At 40.0% G+C, this 20033-nt stretch overlaps 1 protein-coding gene across 3 annotated transcripts in view; it reads right to left on the bottom strand.

Moving 5' to 3' along the window:
- LOC124259172 (cytosolic phospholipase A2-like) overlaps positions 1-16196 on the bottom strand; it is a 40691-nt gene extending 24495 nt beyond the window's left edge. Inside the window, exon 1 of one of the 3 annotated variants that reach the window (XM_046693270.1) lies at positions 16130-16196. Coding sequence is in view for 1 of the 3 variants with exons in the window: in XM_046693268.1 (XP_046549224.1) it covers positions 7558-7652 (95 nt within the window). In the remaining 2 variants the exon portion in view is untranslated. The other 2 variants (XM_046693269.1, XM_046693268.1) reach the window with 2 other exon arrangements.
- Between the last annotated feature and the right edge of the window lie 3837 nt (positions 16197-20033).

Here is a 20033-nt window from a genome sequence, read left to right as displayed (position 1 = left end):
AAACTCCCCAAACCAACAGGCGGAAGTCTCTGATAACATTTTGTTTTGTTCGTTTAACGCCGCACTGTACAATATACCAGCTCTACATTACGCCAGTTTGTAAATACCCGAGTCTAGAGGAGACAGTGCAGTGATCGAATATCGATATACACAACAGGTACGCGCTGACATGCCTCCCCCGCGACATGTATGAGTATGAACGGAATTTGTCGCTTGAATCCTACACAGCATCCCTGAGGTTCTACATACAATTTAACAGGCAATGGTAGTTAGAAATTGTTGGAATGATTTTGTCTGGCGATTACAACGTTATCTTATTTCTTCTATGTACCACTAGCCAGCATTTAAAGATATTGAGACCCGTGCAGATCCGGGTTAGAATTGATCTTCAACAAACCACGCTTGTCGTGAGAGGCGACTAACGGGATCGGGTGGTCAGGCTCGCTGACTGGGTTGACACATGTCATGGTATCTCATTTGTGTAGATCGATGCTCATGACGTAGATCACTGGATCGTATGGGACTCGATCGCTTACAGACCGCCGCCATATCGCTGGAATATTGCTGAGAGCGGCGTAAAACTAAACTCACTCACTCACTCAAAGATCTTGCATTAGCAAATGTCATGAAAGTCACTTCTCAATATGACTCAGCCTGAGTCACGTAACCATGTGTATGCATTATCAGGAATTACAAAATAAAACGTCACTTTCAATACCAAATGATGTTTATTTGCATTATAATCGAGTGATTCATAGCATATCTCGACATGTGATGTTTCCATCACAGGGATGCTTTGCCTCGTCGAGAAGCAACATTACTCTGCCAATCAACTTCTTCCACATTCATACAACATGTAAACCATTTCCTGGATATTGGAAATCTATAAGCAATCTAAATAGGATCTGCTTGCAACAGGATAGAAAACAGTGTTTGTGATGATGCATTTCACATTTGTGGTAGTCAGATGCACCAAGTCAACAAGGCCATACGTAATTTATGGTGCCATGTCATAGATTGATGTCATTAGATTCTGTTCCTCTCTTTATCACATGAATATGATAACACAAGAGAGGGAAACTAAACATATACGGGCCACCAAATGCCAGGTCGCTTTCTGTCACTTTCTGAAACTAGGTCGCCCAAATACACACAAGATAGTAGTGTGTGTTTGAGTGTGACTGAGCGTGTGTACGTGTATGAGTGTGAACGTGCGTGAAAGTGTGTGTGTGTGTGTGTGTGTGTGTGTGTGTGTGTGTGTGTGTGTGTGTGTGTGTACCTCTCTCTCTTCTCATTCTCTCCATCTGTCTCTCTCTCTTTCCCTCTCTCTCTATCTCCCACGTTGGATTTGTGTCGAGAACCAGGTTTTGCAGAAACGCAATACGTTATAATAAAGTATTAATGGTACCCGTGAAGGTCCGTGAAAGAATTGGTCTTCAGCAACCCATGCTTGTCGTAAAAGGCGACTAACGGGATTGGGTGGGGTGGGGGTGGAGGTTGTTGACTTGGTTGACACATGCTATCGTATCCCAACTGAATAGATCGATGCTCATGATGTCGATCACTTGTTTGTCTGGTCCAGACTCAATTATTTACAGACCGCCGTCATATAGCTGGAATACTGCTGCGTGAAGCGTTAAACAACAGACCAATCAAACGGACACAAACTACCTAGGGCACCCAACCGGCTTCACACGTTGTACACATGTGGGGAATCGAACCCAGGTCTTCGGCGCTTTAACCATTAGGCTACCCCACCACCCCAGAAGTAGACAGAGGCTGATTAAGTGGACACGTGTGTGTGCGTGTGTGCGTGTGTGTGTGTTGTGTCCTTATTTGAGGACTTAATCTCGTCACTCTGAGACACCCAGACACAGATACAAGAAAATACAATGTATATACACCTAAAACAGTTGATGAGAAACAGATGGCATGCTAATTCGTCTCATCAGAGACCACGTGTGAAAGGATGATGTACTGGCTGATACACACTGATGTACACGCAAACAATACGTTGATAAGCAGTTGCAAAGGTTTCGTCGCGTCCATCTCGTTCAGTTCACTTAACAAAGGCCTGACATTTGAATCACATTTTAAAAGTCCAACGATCTTTAACTGTCGCTCAAACACGCAACTCAACCTGGGTATGCATGTACGTGATATGTCGACATCTTCATCTGCATCTTAAATCGTAGGCAATTTACTTTTGTGGCTATGGGGTTGTCGGAATAGTCTAGTGGGTAACGGTATCCCCAGTCGTTATATTAATGATAATAATGATATTAGATTAATTAAAGCGGCGTAAAACCATACTCACTCACTCACTTGTGTGGAAGTGATTCAGATTCAGATTCAGTGTATTCGGTAATTCTGGCCTTAAGGCCTACATTACAATTGTTGATGTTACAAAATACTATGCAAGTCACGTGAACATATAGTTACATTCATGGTTACATTTATGGTTACGCACAGTGAAAACATGTTTGAGATAAATTGCTACAGACTTAAAAATCATAATATTCTTAGAATTTAACAAATTTGACAGTGAATGTGTGTCTAATACAGTGTTTGAAAGAAATGGCATATACTTTTTTCGCAAACTTAGATACTTGGTGCATGCATACAAACATGACATGGAACTGATTAGAACAGATCAAATCATTTTTACACTCTGTAGAAATACCATGTTTACGTGCCCTATTTAGACAGAAATCATGAAAACCAATTCTTAATTTACATAAAGCTCTTATCAAAGATTTATCATGAAAATTAAAGATATACGATTCTGGTTCTAGCAACGACTTATGAGAGGCATAATATTCTAAATATCTAGAAGTACTAATGGACATAGACCACTCTTGAATGAAAATATCACATAGGCGCTGTTTAAAAAGAGATATAAAACAGTCTTCATTGCCAACCCATTGGGCAAGCCATACATTGGAAAATCCAGTAGAAAAGAGTAATAGCCTAACATTAGACACGCAGTTAACTTTACCAATATCATCTTGTGATTTCAAAAAAGATAACACTGTTTTGGGTACCTTAAGTAATGCATTTTTACCAACTTTAACCAATATTTAACTGCTCTTATTCTGCTGAACACAAACATAATGCATCTACCAGTTTCTCCGTATGTAGCCTTATTAGAAGCAAATTTACCTAGATTTAGAAATTGTTTTAAAAATGTAGTTTGTACCTTTTCTATACAATGAAAATAAGTCCTACCCCATGTGTTGCAGTGGATAATACGTGTGGCTATAAACATCATGGTCTGGTATCTGTTGAATCAGATTCCATTAGGGGTTACAGACATGGGTGTGGTGACATTCATATGAATATAGATGGATCAATGGATGGACCTCCCCCCCCTTCCCGCCAGAGGCTGCACAGAAATACGCCTGCCATACGACGGCTGGATGTAAAGTTTCGAATCCGTACCAGACAATCCAGTGATTTTAAGTCAGTACATTTTCTCCGCAGCTAAATACTCATACTCGTGTAACCACAGGGGCGTGTCACGCTTAGAAACAGCGTTAGACAGACATATAGGTATATAGACCCTACCCTAGTACTATATCCTTTTATATAGTGTAACAGCATGTAAACGTAGTTGTCTGAACGAATACATTCAAAATATCACACATAAACCCCGAGCTGCTTTAATCCAAACATTCCGTTGGTGGGAGAAAGGAATGTGTGTGAAGTAATTTTTGCGGATTTTCCGGTCCAAAAAAAAATGACAACCGTTTAGGTTTCTATTTCAGACGTATTCAATGCCCCGGGCCTTTGTGTGTTGAACTATTAAAATTATACTAGACAGCAGGGGCGTCAGTCAGATGTATCCATGTATAAAGCCACTGGTATGTGTTACGTATTAAAGGCCACAAAAAGCTTTAAGTTTTGTGAAGCAAGATCCGGTCTGTTTTCTTAGGTTTCACACAAAATCCCCCGAGAGGCCATCGGTATGCATTAAATGTATCAGACATAAAGCAATTATCATTTGAACATTTTCAAGTCATCAAAAAAATCTTCTTTGGTCCATTCATATAAATTCCACAGCTATTTCGCCCTTTACACCAAACGGAACCTAGTACATATGATAGTCGGAGTTGGATAGGCTTTCGCTATGCCGTGTTGTGTGCACATATTTCCAAGGTGGCTTCGGTAACCCGGTCTTTGTGGGCCAACTTCCGGTCTATTCAACGTGTACTGGTAAATATGAGCCGTTCTGGACATGTAGTCACATGAGTTTTGGGATTGAAACATCGGTGGTTTTAGACAGAAGAGTGAGTGAGTGAGTGAGTGAGTGAGTGAGTGAGTGAGTGAGTGAGCTTTTGACGTTTCTTTCTTGTTGCAATATATCTTTAAATGTATGCACATTCCATACATCGCTCACATTATAACATGTCATTAGATTTTCTAGATACAATAATCTTAATTGTTACACATAGTTTATTGCTAATTGGTAGTTATAACAAGGATGCATTTACGAAAACATGTGTAAACTTGTCGATACACGACTAGTGTGATATAACACGGAAATGACAACAAATTACTACCACTGCATCGTTGTTTAAAATGTTACAGCGCCGATGTTGAAAAGTGATTTTAAGGTATTATCGACTAGCATATTAGTGTGTAAGTGGGTGAAAGTAGACGTTGAAGCGAGATGAGCCAGAAATATCAGTGAGTGAGTTTAATTTTACACCGCTATTAGCAATAATCCAGCAAAATCGGGGCAGGGGACACCATAAATGAGCTTCACACATTGTACCCATGTCGAGAATCGAACCCGGGTATTCGGTGTGAAGAACGAACACTTTAACCAGTAGGTTACCCCACCGCCCCCATATTGCGCATGGGCACGTCAACATGAAGCCTCAAGAATACCATATGCTTATAGGGAATAGAACCTTATTCTCGAGTTTGACGAGCTAACACTTTAACTATTAAGCCACCCGCCGATCGAGGCATGAAGACATATGGTAAACAATAACATGATACATACACACAAACATGCACACACGTCTAGAGATTACAATGACACAAGCGCCGACCTACCTCTATGCTATCATCGTCCTCCACACACACACGTGTACAACACAGGGATGTTTATAGTGGCCAAGTAGTCGCATCTTCCCTTTATACAACATATATCCTGACTCATATGTGGGTTGGGCTCGTTCAGGGCAAAAAGCCTTAATCCATGAAATTTACAATCAGCGAATGAGCATTTAGAAGAGCGCCAAGGGATCAGAGGTTCTATTGGTTTCTGAATATAGGAAATAGTGTGTAGGGGGGATGGAAGGCGGGGTATCGATTTGATTTCAGCAGTGTCATATTGCGGAAGTTTTTTTGTGTATGATGTGGGTAGGTGATGCAATATGACGCTAACCAACTATGAAAAGTATGTGGGGTTAAAAAGGATCGATAGTTCTATGAAACTGTCTTTTAAGTTAATTGCCTTGGTAAGTCCCGTTATGTTACATCTGAGATATGAATGCAGATATGCAAATCATAGAAATCGACTTCAACGTTCTGGGACGAGGAACTGTTTGAGAGAAAAGGTGGTACTATTTAGATATAATTCATTTCTATCGTATATTGTTTTTCTTACATGAGTGTATGTATGTGTCTGCGCTTGGGTGCATGCATGTGTATGTGTCTGTCTGTGAGTGAGTATGGTTTTACGCCGCTTTTAGCATATTCTAGGGATGTTTGGGCGGGTGACACCAGAAATGGGCTTCACACATTTTCATCATGATAGCAAGTCGAGTCTTTGACCACTGTAACCATCAGGTTATCCCACAGCCCCACACGTGTGTGTGTGCATGCGTCCGTGTGTACGTGCGTGCGTCTGTCTGTCTATATATGTGTCTGTGTGTGTTTTGTTTGATAAAAGATCACTTATCATGAGTTACAGTATCTTATTCTTAATGCTTTAAACCTGACTGTGGAGAGAGTGTCACAGCCTGCAGCATAGTTGTACTGGATAAGATGGGTGACAACTTTAGTACTTCGGAATATCTTCCCACAAGAAACCGTTCCACTGTGGTATAACACTGCGTAATGAAGTTATATTCACACCATTTCGACCAAGTTACATGTATTTAATTAATATATGAAAACACAACAACCGCCCAAACCCACAGTCTAGTCCTAATCTATACCCACTGTTATAACAGCAACAACAGGAACACCTGTACTAAAGTACCCACTGTTATAACAGCAACAACAGGAACACCTGTACTAAAGTACCCACTGTTATAACAGTAACAACAGGAACATCTGTACTAAAGTACACACTGTTATAACAGCAACAGCAGGAACACCTGTACTAAAATACCACTGTTATAACAGTAACAACAGGAACATCTGCACTAAAGTACCCACTGTTATAACAGCAACAACAGGAACACCTGTACTAAAGTACCACTGTTATAACAGTAACAACAGGAACATCTGTACTAAAGTACACACTGTTATAACAGCAACAACAGGAACACCAGTACTAAAGTACACACTGTTATAACAGCAACAACAGGAACACCTGTACTAAAGTACAGACAGTTTCATCACACGTTTCTGTATATGTTTACTGATCATGTTTACTGATCATGTTTACAGGTGTTTTACTCATCAGGCAATACAGGATGGAGGACCACGCACCAATCGCGACGATAATCATCACGTGTGTACATACTGGCGTGTATCTGTCACGAACAGGCTTATTGACATGCAGAGCATGGTCCTCTGTTGTGGAAATAGCTTCATACAGCTTCACTATAAGCCGGGACATTGGGAAAAGCATCATCTACGTGTGGGCAGCTTAGAATATTATATCCGCAACAGTACAAGCGAGGAAGAGAACAAAGTTGAATTAAGTTTTTTTGAGATATACATGTATATGCACATTATATTCCAACAGTACATAATGCATGGTATTCAAGGTATATATACCACGCATACGCATATACACACGCACACACAGGCAAACGCACATACTCACGCACGCACCCATACTCACGCACACAGAGCTCAATACAATATGAGTGAGTGAGTGAGTTAATATTTAACGTCACATCGGCAATATTTCAGCCATATCGTGACGAGAACATTTGATATTGAAATGAAATACATGTATATTATAAAAAAACCTGCCGACGAAGGACAGCAAAACAACCAGAATATCACAGATATATATGTAAAACTAGTAACTGAATCTAAACCATTTTAACTATAGGGGACAACACAATATAAAAATGGGCTATAGATCGCTAACAACTGAAGGTAGATCACCATACTAGGGACCATAGGGACTTACAGTACATTTGCTTCCTGCATAGACCCCAGCTGGATTTACATCATCCCCTCAGCTGTTAGCAATTGAGATATACCTAGCCATACATTAAAATTACACATATTCTACGATTAAAAAACGGAGAGTTGAAATTTACTTTGAATGTTTTGGGACTATGAAGTACGTGTACAATACATGCATAGTAGAATACAAGTATACAAAATGAGGGTGTGTACGCATAAATAAGGACTTACCTATATATCCTTGAACCATAATAATAATATATATCATCCGTTTCAAAGTTGAAATAGCAAGTACGAAACCGTCCATGACTAGCGACAGCCATCATCACACATGGGAATATGGTGGATTGCTGTATGCCTGGGGATGTGTTGTATGATTTGTAGCCCCAGGACGTGGCCGCTGTCGCGATGACCAATGGGATCACTAAGTCATATACTTTCTAAGTATAAGAAACATGAGTAGAACATAAATCCGGAAATGTATGCGCGCCCAGATAATATGATTCCGCAAGTTATCCCTACTCTGCGGATGCAGATCAGGTCTCAGAATGGAAACCGGAAAGGAAAATAGAATAACTATTAAACATCCCTTTAAACTGTCCCAGTGTTATAAAGTGCAATATTTCACGGTTATAAACATACATGTACACAGTTCCTTTTTATTGACTAAAATGTCAAGCTAGAAGAGAACAATGTTTATGATTATGTTCAAATGTTTCATATACTCAACAACAAAATTTAAGGACCACCCCAATATTCAGTATTTAAGTATCATATGGATCATGATATGGACTGTTAAATACTTTAATATTGAAAATTCGGGTGGTCCTTAACTTTTTTTTAGATGAGCATATATTTATGCTGACTGTTGAATCCAGTGTCCATGGCGAGCTTAGTTTGTTCAGCATGCACAGCCTTCAAAACGAAGGGAGATCCCCAGCTACAGTGACGTCACAGACATAAATTATAGTGCGCCCCCAGCAACCACCGCGTTCCAGCCAGGAAGACATATCGCCATTAACTTGCAATTATTTCTTCCACAAGGGGTAAGCTATATGCACGTTTTTCATTCCATGACACATGTAAAATGACTTAGCAATTTTGTAAGTTAATGCCGATTTTCTATTATGTGTAAAAGGTGAGGTTTCTTGGCTATGATACTGTACACATTGTTCAATGAATTGTGTTTCCGTTCTGAAACCGACGTCAAAACACCATTTCCGTAATAAAAACTGTCCCTATACACAATGCCATTCGCTCTTCTCTTTGTTTTAAGGGCATCCCCTTTCCAATTTTTCATTCATGTGCAGTATATACTACACGAATGGGGGTTATCAAATTACTTGATTTTTAACTATTTAGCTTTTAGGTAATGTTAACATCTCTTTTGTGGAATTAGCCATCCTTTTTCAATCGTAACAAATATAATTATTGTAAACTACGGTTTGTAATAACCGTAGTTTGTTATACGCCTTTCGACTTTTATGAGATATAATATAGACCAAAAACAGCACTGTATATCCGCCATTGTGTTGTAATCGTGTTCGTTATAAAAAGGTAGTAAACTGTGTTACAAATGTAGTCTCCCCACGCAGCTGCTACGATAACGGGGCGGTGGGGTAGCCTAGTGGTTAAAGCGTTGGCTCGTCACGCCGAAGACCTGGGTTCGATTCCCAACATGGGTACAATGTGTGAAGGCCATTTCTGGTTTCCCCCGCCGTATTATAGGTGGAAAATTACCAAAAACGGCGTAAAACTAAATTCACTCACTCACGCAGCTATTTGCACTTAATAACACAGCATACAGGTGGGAGGCCACAACAGTCAGAATATCATGAAACCAGTTCCTTTTCTTTTCAGATTCGTCCTTTTTTTTTTTTAAAGTTTTAAAATTAAAAAAAGTTGTAAAGAAGTGAATGTTTCTTCCCACATACGAATGACATTAAATCGTTTCCTTTAACGTGGCGAACAAAACAGGGAAATGGGATTGGAACTTAGGCGCGCGCATTATTTAGCATACCGTGTTGTGTTCTCTACACAGATCCTCCCAGTTTTTGACATTATCAACAACCACAGGAATTAAATATGCATTGCTATGAAAATAGTGGGTGTCAGAACATAACCTTGCATGCCCTACAACGTAGCTAAACGTATGGATGTGTAAACCTTGCCCCTTTAACGAAATATCCACTCTACTCTCAATGATTGCATATGTCCAGAATGAAATTTGTGATAAACTGGAGGGATGAATGTACACGTAAAGACTAATGCGTTATATATGTTGAACATGTTGCAAATATTTGTATATGAGTATAATGATATTAAAGTGACGCTAGACTGAAGTGTATGTTTGACATTGAAAGGGTTCCTCCTGTCTGTTAACAAAAGGGTGTGGGTAAGCAGAGGCAGTGGAGTGATACTTGACATGAGAACTGTACCCGCAAATTACACACCTAACTTCTTAATTTATTTTCGCCTACCGCGTACCGAGTGACCCCTGCTGAGGTATTTCTGTCTACGTAGCGTCCATATGTTGATTGTGACGTCACGCGGGTGTATCCACGGCAACATATACACAGTCGTAGGCGTTAGATATGGTATGATAAAGTTCGTGACTTCTGTACAGTGGGGGTCTGTTACTGCAGTCCACGTCCATGATGTTGTTTCGGAGACAAGCTAAAGATATCGCGAATTCTAATTGCTCATGTTTTGCAACACCATCTTTTACATTTTATAGGTAGCGTATTGTGTAATTAGAGTTAGAATTACGATTGTATAGAAGCTATCAATATTTACCAAAAAACAACATTTAATGGCGGTAAATGAACACCTATTAACAACATAACATGTTGATTAAGATTTTCCCTGAGCCATTCCTTTGCCATTTCACCTTTAAACAAACCTCCAGTAAGGTCAGATTGGGTCAGCGAGAACTGGAGTTAAACTGCATAGTATGTCCTACACAAACACTGGGCGAGGAAAGTCGCCGGTCTCCAAACAAACCAATTTGCCTTCTGAATCAGTTCCTGGTGTGTTCTCTGTGCTGGACGTTTTCGGAGAAGCTATCAGGCTTGTGTTGAATTTGTGATGAGGATGGTTTTCATGGCCATTTAAGGGTTATCGGTTTTCGTAGAGCGTGTTCCATAAGCTTCGGGTCTAACCAGGTTAACACTGAATGTAGAAATCACAAATCACTAAATGAAGCACCCATCAACTGTCAGAAGTACTCAGTCTGGCACGATTGCCTCATCGCCTGAATGATCTAGAATCGTATCTATGACTCAGAGAACATTTCTGCGATCAGCAGCGTTATGGAACAAGCATTTAGAGAAGAATGCTGAAGAATATTCAAATGCCCATTGCTGGTGATATTGTAAACAGTTACAAATATACAAATACAAATACATAACAAAAACTGCAATCACGCATCTGACAAAAACAACTTGGCAATTATTTTGTCTTTCTTTCGAATGTGAATTATTGATTTAAAACACAATCTTGAAAGTAAAGGTGTCATACGTGACATTATGTTCAAGGATTATGTGAGTAAGTTTAGTTTTACGCCGCACTCAGCAATATTCCTGCTATATGGTTGCGGTCTGTAAATATTCGAGCCTGTACCAGACAATCCAGTGATCAACAGCATGAGCATCGATCTACGCAATTGGGAACTGATGACATGTGTCAACTAAGTTAACGAGTCTGACCACACAATCCCGTTAGTCGCCTCTTACGACAAGCATGGATTACTGAAGATCAATTCCAGCCCGGATCTTCACGAGTCTGTTTTTCATAAGATAACCAATGTTGGTTTTATACTTCTCGGGAAGATCAAATAAGAGTGATTGAGTAAGGTAATATCAAGGCAGCGAGACGCCAGAAATGGGCTTCATACATTTTACCCATGTGGGTAATCGAACCCGGATGTACAGCGTGACGAGCAAACGCTTTAACCATTAGGCTACTCCACAGCCCCAATTCCACAAGAACACACAATAATCTTACTTTTAAATTACATGTAAGACTCCATGCTGCCAAAATGCCTCGCTCTTGATTAGACTTCGCACGTCATAGTAATAGTATTGTTCTGATTATACCCCATGCAACGAAGCAACACAATTGGCGTTGTTGGACATAGGTAAACAAGCAAGGATTGTGCTACTGTTTAATCTTTACAACCTTGCCAGGGTATGTTAGTAAATTGGAGCATAACTTCCGTAATCCATATTGGTGACCATATCAATCCATAAATCCAATTAGATGTGGTATATTGATACACGTGCTAGATTACAATACTGTTACCGCCCGCAGCGCATACACGTCGGTTCAAGTAGTGACATGATTCCACGGGTCGCCGTTTATAGGCAAGGTTTGAACGTTACATAACATCTCGCCCAGCCATGTTCAAGCCATATGACGACGTCAGGTATTAATGGAATAACGACCAAATAATCCAGTGAAAACGGGCATTAATGTAGTCAATTTGGTTTTGTTTGTACATGTTTGTTGGTCAACACCGCATTCAGCGATATTCCAGCTATATGGTGGCGGTCTGTTAATAGTCAATTTGGACCAGATGATCCAGCGATCAACGTAATTGTGTGAATGTATGTATGTATGTATGTATGTATGTATGTATGTATGTATGTATGTATGTATGTATGTATGTATGTATGTATGTATGTATGTATGTATGTGTGTGTGTATGTATGTGTGTGTGTATGTATGTATGTATATGTGTGTATGTATGTATGTATGTATGTATGTATGTGTGTGTGTCTGTATGCATGTATGTATGTGTGTATGTGTGTGTATGTATGTATGTGTATGTATGTGTGTATATGTGTGTGTCTGTATGTATGTATGTATGTGTGTGTGTATATGTATGTATGTATGTATGTATGTATGTATGTGTGTGTGTGTGTGTGTGTCAGTGTGTGTGTGTGTGTGTGTGTGTGTGTGTGTGTGTGTGTGTGTGTGTGTGTGTGTGTGTGTATGTGTACATGCATGTCTATGTGTCTGTCTGTGAGTGTATATGGTTTTTACGTTTGTATGTATTCCAGTGTTTTGTCGGGGGACACAAAATGTTTGTTTTCACCATTACGGCAAGTCGAGAGAGAGAGAGAGAGAGAGAGAGAGAGAGAGAGAGAGAGAGAGAGAGAGAGAGAGAGAGAGAGAGAGAGAGAGAGAGAGAGAGAGAGAGAGAGAGAGAGAGAGAGAAGAGACATTTAGATGTATAATGTTTAATTTAAATGTAAAATATTTCAATGTAACCTTACAGTCCCAGCTCTACAATGGAACCTTCCATCACGCATTGTTTCCGGATTTTACACAAGCAGTATACATATTCAGATCAGGACCTTAAATTCTTAAACACTCACATAGTGTTTATCCTGTAGCTAACCATGACGGATCTGTCAATCGATTTATGAGATTTGTCACCCACTTCTTAAGCGCGATGTATATTCCGGTGTCGTGTTCTGTCAACCACGAAACAGGATGTCTCATATTCCCCCCGACTTACCACCCTTGTATTGACCCAGTTATAAACATTCATGCTCAGGTACTCGTATCTAACAAGGAAATGGCAGTTTAGGAACACATATCTCTATGTCTCATCCGAGGCTACTCATTATCAATATGTTTAAAGCACAACTCTCCTTTAGCTCAATTGTACGATCGCCCCACCACGGGTAATAACGAACAGCCACATGTGCTATTATTTTTCTTTATGTCCTAATGTAGAAACCACGCTGAGATGGGGAATATCATATTCCCACCTATTTCCGTCCGCTGATCTAATTCATTATACTGACCTTGAGGTTTACAAACAATACGCTGACGTCACAATAAGTCATTAAAAGTCATAATGTATTATACTTCCCTTTCCCGTGTACATATCACGTGACGCAACTAACATATAACATCTCCTTTCCGGGAAATGCTGCCTAAAACGGCATTTTCTAAATACTATTCTACTCTTCACAACAACTTAATGACAATGTCCCTTCTAGGAATCCGTACTAATGCCCTTGTAAATAATATTCTTTTCAACTAGTTGATAAACCTTCCTATTGAATCCTGGAAGGGACATTGTCGCGTTGTCGCGTTGTCGCCCTCTCAAATACAAGCAAAATTAACCAAAACGCGACACGCGACATCGCGACAATGCGACAAATGGGCGAAATGTCGCGTTGTCGCGATGTCGGGTGTCGCGTTTTTGTTTATTTTGCCTCACTGTACTTGTTTTTGAGAGGGCGACAAATGTGACATAGCGACAATGTCCCTTCTCGGATTCCACACCTTCCCGCTCTGATGAAGGTTTATAACAATCACTCAGTTTACATTAGTAATGGTATCAATCATTTTCAGAAAAATATACAAAAATGATATGAATGTTAAGTGAACATGTAACTTAAAGTACAAATGAGATTGACGTACAAGAGTACGAATGGTGTGTTTGACTAGAACCCTTTCTCCATGTCTACACATTCGCTCATTTAACATCACCTTCACGTCGGGGCGGTGGGGTAACCTAGTGGTTAAAGCGTTGGCTCGTCACGCCGAAGACCCGGGTTCGAATCCCCACATGGGTACAATGTGTGCAGCCCATTTCTGGTGTCCCCGGCCGTGATGTTGCTGGAATATTGCTAAAAGCGGCGTAAAACCAAACTCAGTCAGTCAGTCATCTTCACGTCACAGAAAACTTCAACGTCTAAAAATAGAAGGAAGAATTTTCTCTGATAACTTTAACGTGAGTAATTACTTAATTTTCACGGTCTATTTGGCCCCGAAGAAATGATACCCCAGGACATCAACACTTTCCGACTATCTGTTAAGATAATATATACCGCTGTCAACATATTGAAACAGTCTTGTTTGACTGTTCAAACCTAGAGTTACTTTCGGGGAATTAGCCCCGGGATCACCACGCCTTCAAATATACTAAACAACATTAGAAACGCATCACACTAAAATACACCGACGATGCTCAGATATCATGGGTACATTTCAGTCAGACGGGGATATTTCGTATGATATAGGTGGTGCGTTTCTAATGTTGTTAAATACAAACAGAGAGCTCGAGGATCTTAGGCAAAACCGGAATCTTTATTACATTTACGTCACGCCGAAGACCCGGGTTCGATTCCCCACATGGGCACAATGTGTGAAGCCCATTTCTGGTGTCCCACGCCGTGATATTGCTGGAATATTGCTTAAAGCGGCGTAAAACTAAACTCAGTCAGTCAGTTATTACATTTAAAGGAAGGTAAAGGACTCACATTCAATTAACTGGTAATGCAGAATTATTGGTCAAGACAAATGCTATTCAGTTGAAATAACAAGACCAAGATAGAGATAATATAGACATATTGAATTGTGAATGGCAACGCCATGCACGTTGTACCAGTCCTGGTTGTAAGCAGCCTCGACTCCCTTTACTAAAGGACTTGTATATTCTAACTGTACAAAATTCGTACAGCATGTTGATTAAAGTAAGATACTTTCCTTGTTAAAGAAGAGTAGCACGGTTGTAAGGACTTTATGAAGAATTAACAAAATGACAAAGTAACAAGTAAATGCGACTTACCTTCAAATACAAATTGACAGGATCTCAGGCAAAACAGGAATACCACAGTGACGAGCTATCCCTATATATATACCCGAGATCTCATGTCCGAATTTGAAAGCAAGTCGATGCCCGCATGACGCACTAGTCATATTATGCAAGTTTGATAATACAAGTTTGATATTATGCAAGGTTGACAATGCTGGGTAGCCAAAGAAAGGGAAAGTTAGCTAACTGGAGATCATAAATGCCGCAGGAATGTTACACTTCCTGTTGGTTTGTCTTCTTAAGTATTTTGGGTTGGTCAACTCGTGTCTAGATCGTCAATGCACCTACACCGATAGTCTGTCTGTCTCACAGTCGTTGAACCATGATATGTTCCCTACAGCCAAACCCTCCCTGCAATGCTAAAGCCCTAAATGAAGCAAGTCTAGCTTTCTACATGTCTGAATCTCAGGTCTCCCTGGGGCTCCTTTTCAATTTAAATGGGTTTGTTTGTTACAATCAAAATTAAACACATGTATATTCAGAGACTAAGCGTTAGTCTACTAAACCGATAATCGCTGTGTGTATGGGACGCAAAGAGATAAAAAAGTGAAGAAAATGATAGTAATGTTGGCACTGTTATAAGAGTAATTAACGACTTTGTCTTTGTGAACTTTTAACCTGTTGACTGACCTGTTGGTGCTGGAGGCGAGTTGGCCATGTTGCCCAAGCACGAAGAAACACTTATCTATATAAACATCTACCTTGTGGCAATCATTACGGCCATCACGTGAAGACAAAAGCACATCAATTCCACGTCGTGAATGTCATTGTATTTACAACAATATGGTTGCAACGGACAACCCTGAAGTCAACTGAAATATTCATGTGAAACAACTCAAGCGTGTCCTGACCTAGATAATGATTCTTGTTTATGAATACCCTGGGAAGAAATACTTAAGTGTTGTATCGCCTTTGAACATAAACGTATTACCACTTAGATCTTATTGATATCGACCCACTGTCCATACCATACAGTTACAATAACATAATAATATACATATTCAGTAAACGGTATGATATGAATTTGACTTTTCATGTCTATCCCTACCTGTACTGCTGCTGTTCTTGAGATCACAGTAGGACACGTGTTGAGTGTGGTGTAGATGGCGACTGGTGAATGACAGAGCGGGCTAAAGACAGACATATACATAGAGGAGTAAGGCGTATGGCGTGACTTATACCTACCAGTGGGGTCCTTTATACCACGTTACCTTCCGGTTTAGCGCTCATGCTTGACTTATCGGCCTCCATTTATCAGCTGATCTGGGGAAGGGGGTTGGGTGGGGGAGACACACTACCAGCTTAGTCTCATTGGTATATTTCCAGCTGAATGTGTATGACTTTACCGAGTACATGTTTATTCGTGTTGTGTACCTCTGACATGAAACGAAGGAAGTTAATTGTTTGGTAAGGTGTGGCGCGTGTATTGTATACGTCTTTCTGTGTGAGGATATACCAACACTATACACGTTGTGGTTTATTTTTTCTTAATGGTGTGTACTACACTGTGTTACCTCAATACCATTGTACATGCTGCAACACTAACGTACTAATGTGACATAACCAGCTATTTGTAGTTGGTTGTTGACAGATACAGGCTGAACCGTTGTGCACTTAAACTTACGACATCACCTTTGCCGATATTACCGTTATAGGTTTAGAACCTTCGCGTGGAGTTGCTTACAAAACATTCCAGCGACAATGAACTACCTCTATAGAGATATCACGAACTGGGTTCTTTTTTCATTTTTTTAATTCCGGTCAAAAGAGGATCCGTTCGTCATTTCCGAAGTATGACAGCATGACGTACACTGTTAAAACACTTTATATAAACACCATACAATATGATCGTGTCCTGCACAGCTATTCAAACAATGTTTGGGTATGCGATGTGTAAGTTCATATTTACTAAGTAGATGGGTTTTACGCCGCTGTTAGCAATATTCCAGTAACATTACGGCGGGGAATACCAGAAATTGGCTTCACACATTGTGCCTTTGTGGGGAATCGAACCTTGGCATTCGGTGTGACGAGCGAACGCTTTAACCACTAGGCTACCCCACCACCCCGATTTACAAAGTAACAAATGAGCCATTATCCGGTATTCAGTAATGTTTCTAAAGGTGTTGGACCGTGTCTACAAGATTGATAATATCTCATCACTAGTTAGTGCCATCTGTGGGAACAAAGAACTTACTGTGTGTCTATATAGAACTGTGGGGAATTGAACCCGGGTCTTCGGTGTGGCAAACGAATGTTTCGACCACTGGGCTACCGCACCGTCCGTTAAGATCATACATTCTAGAAGAGAGGTGAGTCTGGGTTTTATCAAGTTTACACAGTTGTCACCAAAATGAGCTACATTCGGGGAATCGAAAACTCGGTTTGACAATCAAAACTTCAACCAGTAGGCTCTTCGACCCGTGAAGATCCGGTTTAGAATTGGTCTTCAGTAACCCATGCTTGTCGTAAGAGGCGACTAACGGGATCGGGTGGTCAGGCTCGCTGACTTGGTTGACACATGTCATCGTATCCCAATTACGTACATCGATGTTCATGATGTTGATCACTGGATTGTCTGGTCCAGACTCAATTATTTACAGGCCGCCACCGTATATAATAATATTGCCAAGTAAGACGATACATAAACAAACAACTCCACGGCCCACCAGGAACTGATAGACGTACAGTGAGTACAGGGTGGAGCTTCCAAGGCATCAAGATCATTGCCGCGAACATTGTAGATCCGGACAGACCAGCAGCCGGAAATACCTACTCAATCAGTACTTAAGGTGTCCTGTTTACTAAACAAAATTATTTTTTGTAGTATTTCCTCACGAACTGACAGCTGGTCACGATATATTTATGAAGATATCCACGTTCCAGTAGAGAGGAAATGTCTGAGGGTAGATAATGTTTCAAGAATCCATCTTGTCATGGTGACATATTGTTGTAATGAGGCTTAAAATAGTCTCCTACTTCACTATCTGTTTACCGTGTCATAACCTTATCGCTGATATCTGTAGACATAGCCATCGAATATAACTAACGGTATGAAATATCCTTAATCCTTGTAACTTCCTAGAAAGAGGAAAATTCTTACCCATCCTTTAAAGGCATCAGCAGTCATTAAGCAGGATGTTAGATTTTACATAATCACACCATCGTATGTGCCATATATGATCTGACAAAACCATATTAGTCATGTAAGATTAATAATAAATCTGTTAATAATATCATGAGGTGATCCTGAAATGAGAGGACTGTATTGGTTCAAATTAATATCACTCATCGAAGTCAATGTGAGCCTGCTGTGAATATAGTGGTTTAAGCATTCGCTCGTCACGCCAATGACCCGGGTTCGATTCCCCACATGTGTTCAATGTGTGAAGCCCATTTCTGGTGTCCGCCGCCGTGATATTGCTGGAAAATTGCTGGAATATTGCTGGAATATTGCTAAAAGCGGCGTAAAACCATACTTAATCACTCACTCACTGCTGTGAATATCCAACCATCATGGCGGATTTTCAGGGCGTTAATGGCAATACCAACAAACACTTACCTTGTAAAGGCTTGCAAACAGAGTACGTTTATGTCCCCCCTTCTAATGTCTACTTGTATACGTGGGTATTAAGGTAGATAATTAGTATATCAGCCTTGGTGGTAACTATGGACGGATAGCAACAACACATTGTTAAGATCTGTATAGTTTTGACGCATACTTACATCGCAGCCAAGGTTTACAGTTGATGGTGTAACCTGTGTGATGTATATGTGTGTTCAATGGCCAACATCAATACTGTACACATAATGATGTTTCTTTTCACGACATGTTTTGTTGCTAAGATACCTATACTGTGTTTATGTAACCAGATACCTTGACTCTTAGCTAATGCTAAACTATGGGAGTTACAATCATCGTGGCTCTAAGATTGCTTTGTACAACGGCACCCGGAACTATTACAGCTCAGCTTCAATAATGGTGTTTTCCCATGCTTTTTATCAGTCAAACATGGGTACAGCCAGACAGAACATTTCCCCTGTTTCCAAAGTAAACATGTAAAATAATAATCAAATCTGATGTTCCTCTTCTCTCTAATGTTATGTTCGGATTACCTGCATTGATGACTCAGTGTATATTTGGCACTACTTGCCTGGCCACTATTTGTATGTACTGCCTATTGTTTGTTAAATTACTACTTGCCTGATCACTATTTGTATGTACTGCCTATTGTTTATTAAATTACTATTTGTCTGATCACTATTTGTATGTACTGCCTATTGTTTGTTAAATTACTATTTGTCTGATCACTATTTGTATGTACTGCCTATTGTTTGTTAAATTACTATTTGTCTGATCACTATTTGTATGTACTGCCTATTGTTTGTTAAATTACTATTTGTCTGATCACTATTTGTATGTACTGCCTATTGTTTGTTAAATTACTATTTGTCTGATCACTATTTGTATGTACTGCCTATTGTTTGCTACTACCTGCCTGGCCACTATTTGCATGTACTGCCTATTGATTGCTACTACCTGCCGGACCACTATTTGTATGTACTGCCTATTGTTTGCTACTACCTGCCTGGCCACTATTTGTATGTACTGCCTATTGTTTGCTACTACCTGCCTGGCCACTATTTGTATGTACTGCCTATTGTTTGCTACTACCTGCCTGGTCACTATTTGTATGTACTGCCTATTGTTTGCTACTACCTGCCTGACCACTATTTGTAAGTACTACCTATTGTTTGCTACTACTTGCCGGACCACTATTTTTATGTACTGCCTATTGTTTGCTACTACTTGCTGGACCACGATTTTTTTGTACTGCCTATTGTTTGCTACTACTTGCCGGACCACTATTTGTATGTACTGCCTATTGTTTACTACTACCTGCCCGACCACTATTTGTATGTACTGCCTATTGTTTGCTACTACCTTCCTGGCCACTATTTGTATGTACTGCCTATTGTTTGTTACTACCTGCCTGACCACTATTTGTATGTACTACCTATTGTTGCTACTACTTGCCGGACCACTGCATGTATTTAATACCGATTGTTTCCTACTACTTTCCTGACT

This window comes from Haliotis rubra, unplaced genomic scaffold (assembly GCF_003918875.1).
Source record: "Haliotis rubra isolate DU_JTF1 unplaced genomic scaffold, ASM391887v1 Scf711, whole genome shotgun sequence".
NCBI classification, from domain to species: domain Eukaryota; kingdom Metazoa; phylum Mollusca; class Gastropoda; order Lepetellida; family Haliotidae; genus Haliotis; species Haliotis rubra.
The sequence above is the reverse complement of the archived record's forward strand: the minus strand, read 5'-3'. Positions and strand labels throughout refer to the sequence as shown.